The sequence below is a fragment of the Calidris pugnax genome, unplaced genomic scaffold, assembly GCF_001431845.1.
Source record: "Calidris pugnax isolate Ruff unplaced genomic scaffold, ASM143184v1 scaffold58, whole genome shotgun sequence".
NCBI lineage: Eukaryota > Metazoa > Chordata > Aves > Charadriiformes > Scolopacidae > Calidris > Calidris pugnax.
The window spans coordinates 4,316,956-4,327,911 of NW_015090868.1; the positions used below are offsets into that span (position 1 = coordinate 4,316,956).

The following is a 10,956-nucleotide window of genomic DNA, read 5'->3' on the forward strand; positions in this document are numbered from 1 at the left end:
ATGTTAAGTTTGTATGACTAAGGTAAAGGTTTATATTTCAACAGGCAGCCAGAGGAACAAACGCCGCTTATCAGCTGCATTTTATTGTTTAAAGATGAGGGCAGCACGCTTGGGTGCCACTGTGCTGGACTCGTTCATCCAGTTCAAGAGGTACAGGAATAAAATCCTGTTTTCTTCACAGTGATTTTCTCTTCAGAGGGATCAAGGCGAGCGTGTGAAACAGCAGGTTCCCTAGAGATGATTTGCAGCAGTGCCCTAAACCAGCTGTGAAGTCAAACCCACTCGGGGCACACAGCAAGCTCCAGGATGTCCAGGGTTCTTTCCTTAGTTCTTTCACTGCTCAGTGTTTTCCTATAAGGCTGCCATTAAAATAATTACTCAAGCACTTAAAAGCATTTTTTTTCAAAAGCCCAGCTCGAGGGAGAATTTCTTTTAATCCATGACACAGGATCATGCAGCAACTACTCTAGGTGTTACTTCAACTAACAACAATGGTTTTATAAAGTTTTTTTATAACTGCCATTCCCTAAGAAATGAGTAGCACAGTATTAAATCCACAGGTTTTGAAGACAGAAGCAGGAAGATGTGATATATAAATAAGAGTACTGGAAACACGAAAGCAGGATATTTAGTGAACCATTATTATAAAGACAACAAGCAACAGCGTCAAAGTAAGCGGCTTTCATCAGTTATTTAATCTAGTCACTCAAGTGGAATACTAGAAATATCACATTCCTCTACAGTGAAGTAACGACTTGGCAATTCTTTAGAAAAAAAGTCTCTGTGCAACAACGACATTACTTCAAGTACGTTAAAGTATCTCTTGTATTGGTATGGAAATAAGCAAGGAAGAAAACTCATTTTTCGAGAAGCTCTGAAGTCCAATTTCATATCCTTACACAAATAATCAACCTCTTGTATGAATCTCTCATAGTGGTAATTGTTAAGAATAAATTAAGTCTTCCTTTAAATAGCACCAGAGACTAAAAGATGTTTGTTCTCTCAATTTGAATATGTTAGCAGTGGTGAACTTGGGACTTGGTGGACACCAGGCAGACTGTAAAGCTGAATCTGTATTCACCAAATCTTAGATTCAACGTCCAACGTATCAAACCGGATCAACACATTTCACATCTAGAACTGAGCAGAGAGCAAAGGGGCATCCACCCAGCTGTACAACACCTGGAAATGAATGGTTGGAAGCCTTTCCCAAAGAGAAACGTAGGGCAGACTAAGGGCAAAAGGAGTCTTTGGGAGGATGTTTTTGTTTAACCCGAAAGCGAACAGCAATAGTCGGTTTGACCTTTCATTGCCTTCTCTCTTTAATATGTTGAATTTTGGATTTTTGCTGTATGCTTTTCTCATTTTTCCTGCAAGTTTAAAAATCCAGAGGGCTGTCTTTTAGAACTGCTAAACTCCTTAGCTTTTAAAAAAAAAGTAATTTTATTTATGATGAAAAAATCCAGTCTAAGCCTACAGTACAAGGTCTTTCTAAAGCAAGGGGAGTAAACCTTCAAGAAAACAGGCTATTTTTCGGCACCTATTGAAAGGAGCAAGTGAAGTATGGAAAAACAAACTGGACTTTGGTATTGTTTCCAGCAGACTGATCTTAGCATACTTGTAAGAGTGTTTAAGGTTGCTATTAAGAGCACTGTAAAGCAGTAGCAATAGTAACAGGTTTCAAGCTCCCCAAGTTGCCTGATTAGCCATTCAGAAATATTAGCTATACTTTATTATGATATATATATATATGAAGAGAAAAAAAAATAAAAAATATATATGTATCAGTGTTCCTTCAAGGAACAAAGAGTGGTTACAGCACATTTCATAATTCTACCGAAGATCTACAGATAATCTCTTTCTAGTTATCTCTCCCTTTTGAAGTCTCAAATTACTACCAATTTTATCAAGAAAAAGCAGAGCACACTATGTTGCTAGTAATGCCTCAGCTGCTAAGCATGAGCATGGACAAAGACAGGGAATGTTATATTACCACTGGATCTTGAAATATTTATGTGAAAGATTGTTTAGAGGATAACAGCTGATCAGAGAACAGTTTAGGCAACAGTTAAGGCAAGACCCAGTTTCCCATGTGATGCAGAGTTCCACAGCATTATTCCCATTCCCCTACAATCCTCAGGAAAGTGCTCCTCTTTGGCACAGGTACCAAGGAACCAGCAGCAAGTTAGTGCCAAAAACGTAACCATGTTGCCAGCAGCCATGTGGGCAGGTATTTGTGTTTTCCTCCTCCTCAATATTCTCAGACTAAAACTGGAAAAACAATCTTCAGTGATACAGAGCATTTAACAGCCACCAAATCATCCCTTCTCATTCTCCAAACATTCCCACTATCAGAAGAGCAGTTGGGTCTTCCCCATTAGAGTGAAAGAGAGGTAGAGAATAACATTCATGTACGTCTGCTGTTAAAATTTCCTTTTTTTTCCCATTCCTATTTTGCGAATTTTGAGAATTTTTCCATAGAATCATAGAAAGGTTAGAGTTGGAAGGGACCTTAAAGATCACATAGTTCCAAACCACTTCCATGGGCAGGGACACCTCCCACCAGACCAGGTTGCTCAAAGCCCCATCCAGCCTGGCCTTGAACACCTCTAGGGATGGGGCAATGATAGTTGTAGCTTTTAGACCCACGTTATCTATAAATATTTTAAGTTTTCTGCTGCAGGAGTTGGCGCATTCCTTGCATGAAGAAGGAACCTCCCTGTTAAGATAAAAACAATTCTCTTCATAAAGAAGATTACTATTTCTCTCCTCCTTTACCTCCATGCTGAGAGAATTCAGAACTAACCAGTACAGGTGAAGAGTTATTTGAAGACACAGCAGCATGTCCTTGCAAGTAAATGACTAGGTACCGAGAAATTCCCCTGCAGGGAACCAGTGCACACCTCACTCCTCCAGGAGCATGTTCTTATGCATTCATCCACGTTTCTGACAGCATTGATTAAGTGGGCTCTTAGTATCAGCCTCTGCAAGTACGATCTTCGTTTCTTGCGACAGGTATAACACATTAAAAACCTGATGTGGCTACTCACAAGTCCCCTCTAAACAGTCTGGGGATATATGTGAGAACTTAATTCCCTAAGTATGGTCACTGATGGCACCAGAAACAAAGCTGACAGGATGAAATGCTGCCTCCTGGAAGTCAGAATACTGGAAATACCAAAAACTTTGGAATAAAGATCATTTCAGTTCATCTTCCTTGCAATCCCCCTGCTTCTCCCTCCCGGAAGATGAAAGTCAACAGAATACTGGAAATAACATAAACTTTGGAATAAAGATCATTTAAGTTCATCTTCCTTGCAATCCCCCTGCTTCTTCTACTACCCCAAAAAATCTAGAGGACCACTTAGGTACCACTTTGGTACCTAAGGCTACCAAACCAGAGATAAATCAGTCTAGAGGACCACACCTAAGGCTACCAAACCAGAGATAAATCAGCCTGCTTTGAAATCTTTCATTGTAACAGATCTCGTTACCTCACAAACAAAAAACCTTCTGCTTTTACTGGTTTCTCATGGTCCATTTGACTTATAAAACTAACCAGGAAATAATTTATTCCAAATGGGTGTTTTTATGCTGAACCCTATGGACAGCTTGCAAAACACGAGTAGTATCTGTCCCATGGTGAGAGCTCACTGTTAATGAAGTGTAACAGAAGAAAATAGTTTAAGCAAGTTTTTCTGTTAGCGTATGTAGCCAAAGCTAAAACCGAACTGATTATGCTGAATTCAGCTTACATCATTTTATAGCTCCTTTCTGACTTCAAAATGTGAATTGACCGCTCTGTACCTGAATGACCAACACCTGGGGCAGAGGCTTCCAGGTCAATGCTTGGCACGAGGATATACACACTGCTCCGGGCAGCTTCCAGCGAGCCATTCCTGATGACGATGGTCAGGAAGCCAGGGCAAAGCCAAGCAGAAACGTTACTACAGAAGTCCAACTCAAGCAATTGGGAATTTCAAGAGGCAGAAGGGATGACCTGGGAGGTTCTTCCTAAGCCCTCACAACTAACATTGCCTCCTGAGCTCTCACGATCAGCTGGACAAAAGTCCTTTCAGACACATTAGGTATGTTATTCCTTGCTTTATACTGCAAATTAAGGGAGAACTAGTTATGAGAAACAGCCATTATCCAGTGGAGCTCTCTGGGTGAAGATGACCAAAGAGGGACAACAGACAAGCTTTATGTCATACTACACACATACCTCATGCTCCACGGAGACCCACATACAGGCTTCCTCCTTCCAACACCTCTGAAGGTGAATATGAGAGTTTTAAGTTCACTTTTAACACAATATTTAATTGCTGTAATGAAGCACTACATGTGTATTAAAGAAAGGGAAAATGGCAACAAGTAATCTGTGCTCAGGGACAAATATTTGAAGTACAAATAATAATGTTGGATAAGTTAGTGTATGAGGAACCTGCTTTCATGATCCATGAAAAAAAGCTGGCTGCTCTGCAAAGGAAAAAACTAAAAAGCATAAAAAGACGGGTTGACGCTAAATTTTAAGCCTTATTCATAGATTTTGGTGTGTTTCAGATTTGTTCATGAGAAAGTATATGGAAACCCTTACAAGCAGCTCTCCAGTCCAGCATTTCCTGATAGTTTCAGGCCAGAAAACCTGGAAGTTATGTTTGCCTTTTAAAATATTTTGTTTCCTCTTGGCAGCAGGTCAATTCAACTTTAAAGAGTCACATGGTAGATGGTAGGAATGATACAAGCTGAAAAGTGATTTGCAGTAACCATGTTTGGTTTTGCTCCTGGTTTAGTGTCAGAACATAGACTTGAGATTTTGGGAACACTTACTAATACTAAATTGGTTTGGTTCTGCTTCACTAGTATTGTAGAAGGCTCTACCAAAAAAATCCTGAATTACCAAGCTTATGTACATCTCCAGCTCTATAAAAACCCATTGAAACCATTTGGTTTCAATTTTCCATCTGAAAAGCCTTTCTTTGTGCAATAAATAGCAACAACACTCAATAACAAACACAATCTTAATCTGTTACAGCCTGGTTTTAACTTTGGAAGCCTCCCTAAATTATACATTTAAGTTTAAGATCAAGCCAAAACGCAACAGGAGGAATTTAGCTATGATGAACTAACAAGCAGATCAGTGTTTCAAAGTGTCACTAAAACTTTTACTAATACAACTGAAATGTATTTCCTACATCATATAGGGCGTTATTTTTCCTGTGCTTCAGTTAGTCACTGAACCAGGAAAGTCCTTCAGTGTGATCAGCTTTTCATAAGGAAAGGGTCTCACTTGTCCAAAACCCTCTTCAAAGAAACACAGAATTCAGACCGCTGAGTTTCCCTCTACCCAAGCTTTTGTTACCACAGTTAAATGCTATGAAAATGTTAGAAAGCAGGAGGAGTATCATCACTGGAGTAGACTCATGGGAAAGATAAATAAATCACAGGGCTTTACTTGGTTATTAGTGATTTAGATCAGAGACAAAACGGTAGCTAAAGTGTCAGAAATAACTGTCAGAAGGTTAAAGACATTTTGGTTACAAAGATGATTTATGTGGTTTACTCTTAAAGAATTCCAGAAATTAATTTAAGTGGAGGAATAATATTTTTTCTACTTTCATAGCCCCAAACGGTTTCATTAACGCATAAGGCTTGACAAGGCTCTCACAGCTAAGACACCAACATCAATGTGAAGCTTCATACAGTGGGAAATAATTTAAAGCAATGGTATTATTTTAAGGCAGAAATGTAGATGAAGTTATTAGCTTCTAAGAAATCTTAACCTGCAGGTAAAGCTCCATTCATTTACATACTTAAGGTAGGCTGCAGTCAGCACTAGAAAAACAAACCCAGCAGTGGCGGGCATTTAAATCTTTAGATCTATTTATCATTTATATCCCTATTTTACGCTGTTCCAACACAAATCAAGCAATTTAGGTAGGCTGCAGTCAGCACTAGTAAAACAAACCCAGCAGTGGCGGGCATTTCAATCTTTACATCTGAAGTAAACCATCTATATCCCTAATTTACGCTGTTCCAACACAAATCAAGCAATTTCCTGTGGCTCAAACTGTCACAGTGCTTCCATCCAACCGCATGGGTGGCAGCACTCAGTTGCTGGGGGCAGGCTGACAGAAGAAGAACTTGGAGTGACGTTCCACGAGACCACCAAATTCTCCTTGGCTTCTCCAGTGCTGAGGGAGAAAGACAAGACTCTTCCCAAACCATAATACCTCAACCATTAGCAGGCTATTACCCCTCCACAGTGGTTATTTACAGCCAATTAGAAGGTTGTGTGCATTTGCTAGGAACGAAAACAACAGTCGCTTTGATTTCTGGACTGGTTCAAAGTCCAGATTACAAAATTTACACACGCCTTCCAGCAAGAACCAGGTAACTCAAATGCTTTATTCTGAGTCTTGAGTTCTAATAAGCGTTTTCACTAATACCAAACCAACACAGCAAAAGGGATACTGCCTGCCACCCAGCACCACAGAAACCTGCACACACCACCATGGAAAAATTAGCTATAGAGAATGAAGATTTTTGTTTGAGAATGAGTCTGGGATTGTAGGTCATTCTGTCTTAGGGAAGAATGGAGACAAGCAGCTACAGAAATAATTTTGAGGCATCTAGCTTGCAACTGTGACCTGATTTCTCGATTTGCTGCAGAAAAGGGGCTTTGCCATTTCACAAACCACTTCAGTAGACTGAACCAAGCCGGGCCCACCTTTTAAAGAACCAATTTCTAATTCAGCAAAAACTCCACATTCCAGCCAAGATACACCAATACTGGTGAACAGCGGACAGTAGCCATTTTGAAATCAATGAAAAAGTTATTTCTAGCTTAATGTGCTCTACAAATAACTTCATAAAAATATAATACTTGAGATATGAGTTTTCCTCCTCTTTTGCTGTCTTCTGTTTGGGAGAGGATCAGGGAATTTCCTTAGAAGACATGCTTCCTGTTGGGTTAGTGTGTTACCACTGAAAATTTACGGTTTACTAGTGAAAAAAAACCAACCCAAAATCCCAAGTCCTGCCAAGCTGCAAGGATCTTATAATTGGTGTTTTATATAAGGCATTTTTGTTTTTTCTTGGTTGTTGGGGAGTTTCCTGCTTCCCACTCGAGACGACAGTGCATGATACAATTCACTGCTCACAAGCTCTGGATTATTCTGGGAATAATACATATACCAATACATTTTGGACAGAAGGACTGCTTCTCTCCCTCAACATGCACATGCAAGAGACGATAAAGAGCTGTACCACCGCTTCTCCTGTTCAGAGCATTTAATGGACTCACTACACTGATTTATCTTCCTGTGCAACGACCCAAATACAACCAGGAGCTGGTTAAGAATTAGCTGCATTTATGTTAACATTTGAGGAAGCAACGAGGTCGTTAAGATTTGGACATTTTTAAGACTTGGCTTGACAAATGCCTGAACAACCTAGTCCAAATTCAGTGCTGACCCAGTTACAGGCAAAGGGGGGCTGGACTAGGTGACCTCCAGAAGTCCTTTCCATCCTGGATTTAGCTCGTCTGTAGTATGGAAAAATCCTGACAGCAACCAACTCTACAGCTACCAAGTTATTTATCTGCGCTGCTGGAATCATATCAAAGCACAAGTTTAATACCAAAGTGTTCAAATTACTTAACTGGAAGATATAGTTGTTCCCTACAGGAAGCTTTTAGATAAAACAGGTAACTGGGTTTGCTTTAGAAGCTGCCACGTGGCCACAGTAAGCGTACGTAGAATTTTACTTCAGAAAACTTTAAAAACAGATGGGGTGAACAGCAGTTGACGGAGTTTTGCCTGAAAAGTGTGGTCACATAACACAGCAGGCCCTTTGTAAGCAATACCAAGTAACTCCTCCCTTTCCCATCCCTGCTTCTCCCAAACAGGTGGGGTGAGCAGCAGTTGACAGAGTTTTACCTGAAAAGTGTGGTCACATAACACAGCAGGGCCTTGGTAGCAATACCAAGTAACTCCTCCCTTTCCCATCCCTGCTTCTCCCACCCTGCACTCCCATCCTCCAACTTGCATCAGTACTGTGGTTGCTGGAGAGCAAGGAACCACACTTAAGAATTCCCTCGGCAAGGGATGGGATAATTAACCTGATATAGTTTAATGCATCAAATCCTACTTCATAGGATCAAAACATTGCATAAGAAAAATGAAGGATAAGATGCAAGATGGTTCAGTGGTGGTTTTGGCAGCGTTAGGTTGATGGTTGGACTCAATGACCTTAAAGAACCCTTCCAACCTAGACAATTCTATGATGTGCTGGAGACAGCGGCCATAGGCAGGGGACCTGGAGAAAGGGCATGAAAATAAATCCTTCTCATGGGCAACATTATAGTTACAGTCTACCAGTGCACAGCACAACTTTGAAACACTAAGGTGCTCCTTTATATTTTCACATTAAGCAGTCTTTCTCCAATAGGAAAAATTGGAAAGATACTCTACTGACTACAGTAATTTCAGCATTCAATGAGCTGACAAGTGACAGCTTCAGCTAAAGAAACTTGAGGAGCAAAGGCTTTTATTTTCAAAAGCAAATGACTTCTGCCTCTAGACACTAAGGTGCTCCTTCATATTTTTACGTTAAGCGGTCTTTTTCCAATAGGAAAAATTGGAAAGATATTCTACTGACTACTGTAATTTCAGCATTCAATGAGCTGAGAAGTGACAGCTTCACTTAAGGAAACTTGAGGAGTAAAGGCTTTTATTTTCAAAAGCAAATGACTTCTGCCTCTGAAAGTGCATCTGATTTTTTTCTTTATGAAGGGAAGAAGTTAGTCCTCTAACTAGGACTTACTAACAAATGCTTATATTTATTTCTAGTGATGGTGTCATAAATCTACTCCAGATTAATAACCTAAGGGACAAACATACCTCTATATCTGTATATATCTCAGGTCTTCTAAGACCATAATTACAGATAGGAAAGCTCTAAATTGGTATTTAGAGAGGTGATGAGTCTTCCAAGAAATTGGTGGCTTACAGGTAGGTATGTAGTCCACTGAGCGAGTCCCTCACATTAGCAGGGATCAAGTCAGAGAATAGCCTATATCCGCTTTCTTTGAGGGACTCATTCCATGAAGGGCTACAGATGCAGATTTTATCATGCTTCACCACCTGTATATAATTAAGAGGAGTATTTTGGACTGTTTTATAATCTTAGATTGAGTGGGTTAAAAAAAAAAACAAACAGGTTTTACTGGGTATAGCTGGGACTGCACACTTTCCAAATTACAGTGTATTGTAGTGTAGTCATTTATAGCCAGGCTACCTTTGCAATTAGCTATATTGCCACACTTGGTTAAAAAAAAAAAAACAAGTATATAACCTACAAGAACATTTCTGAATTTGTACAGTACAATTACAGAATGCAGTTTCCAGTCACCAGATTTGAACAGCAGCCTACAGACCAGTTTTGAGATCCCTGTGCCTCCTCCCCCCTGATATTAATCACTCTGATCTTAATTAGCAGCTCCAGCAGTAGTCTCTCCTTCAATTACGTTATCCCCTTTCTGGAAACTATAGAGCTGTACCAAAATTAGGTTGAAGAAAATATGCTATGTCCCAAAACAAGGGCCCATTCCCTTTGGGACAGCATGAACTTGCTTATCGTAAATGCTTTGTACCCAGGCTCTGTATTTTCTCCTCTTCACTTGTAGGTCCTTCGAGTAATTTCAGTTGTAATTCCACAAAGTACTGTTATATAATCAAACTATAAATAATAATATTTACATATTGTTTCTTCCAATAGCACCACACCCACCTGAACACATTCCTTACGAGATAAGATTTTACACTGATGGGGCGCAACTTGTCTTTTTGTTTCCTCCCTCCTCCCTCTAAATAGCAGTTTGCTATTTAGATAGAATCATATTTAGCACCAAAAATACAGCTCCCTAACATTCTAAAAGTTCTGTCAGACAATACATTAAATACGATATCTTGATTTTAAGAAACTAGTTCAGTGGTAGTATTCCAGTGAAAAATTCTCTTACCAGAGCTTGCTGACAGAACAGCTCCTTTGTGAGAAGGTGCTTTAATTGTGCTGATAGTTTTATTTTCACATCCTTTCTTGAAGGGCACCACAGAGGGCATCATTTTAACCTTGGGAGTCGATACACCTTGTAGTGTGACTGGGTCTTTCTTCAGTATGTTTTTCCCTTGTGTCGTCCCATCTTTCACAGAAGACGTCTGTTTTAAAAAAACAATAAGTATCCAACACACAAAAAAAAAAACCAAACACACCCACAAAAAACCCATCCCTGTGAGAAACCCAGCATCTGTAATGAAATACTGACCACACAGGTAGGGGATATGCTTAGCTGTTGGCTGTCACATTGTCCCCATCTCCAGCTCAGAACCTCAAGAATCATCTCCTGAATGGCCCTCAGCAACACAATACCAGTGATTAGCTTCAAACTAATAGGAATGACAAACACACTAAAAAGGTTACAGGGATCATTTTAACATGAGAGTTTCTTCCTCTTCCTCCCCAAACTCTAATTAAACTGTTCAATTACATGATTGCACCTAATCTCAAGATGAATTCCCTACCACCCCTTTCAACAGGTTTCCTGGTCTAGGTCTTTTGTTACAACATAGAAATGGGTTAGTCTTTCACATTCAGGTGCCACAGATTAAAGAAATTCAGGAGTGGACCCCAGGAGAGGTTTAAAATAACCTGTTTCTATGTAGCACTCATCTGTCTTTCATAGAGAATTCTTGCTCCGGTTTATATAGACACTAATTCATGACCTCTCATGCTGTAGAGTTAAGGCTATAAAGGTAAACTCATAGAAAAGCATATGAAGAGCTGTATGTTCTTGTGATTCAAGCTGGTATGCAGCAATTTGGTCATACTCCACTTCTGACTCCAATCATCTTCATTTTCAGAAATTAATCCGTACTTTTCAGCAGACCACTTATT

The 10,956-nt window shown here is 39.7% G+C and overlaps 1 protein-coding gene across 2 annotated transcripts in view; it reads right to left on the reverse strand.

The window, feature by feature from the left end:
- The window catches only part of MTUS1 (microtubule associated tumor suppressor 1), a 94,514-nt gene that overhangs the window by 80,064 nt on the left and 3,494 nt on the right, over positions 1–10,956 (reverse strand). For both annotated transcript variants that reach the window (XR_001412448.1, XM_014945556.1), the window contains exon 2: positions 10,025–10,220. Coding sequence is in view for 1 of the 2 variants with exons in the window: in XM_014945556.1 (XP_014801042.1) it covers positions 10,025–10,220 (196 nt within the window). In the remaining variant the exon portion in view is untranslated. The remainder of the gene's footprint in view (positions 1–10,024; positions 10,221–10,956) is intronic.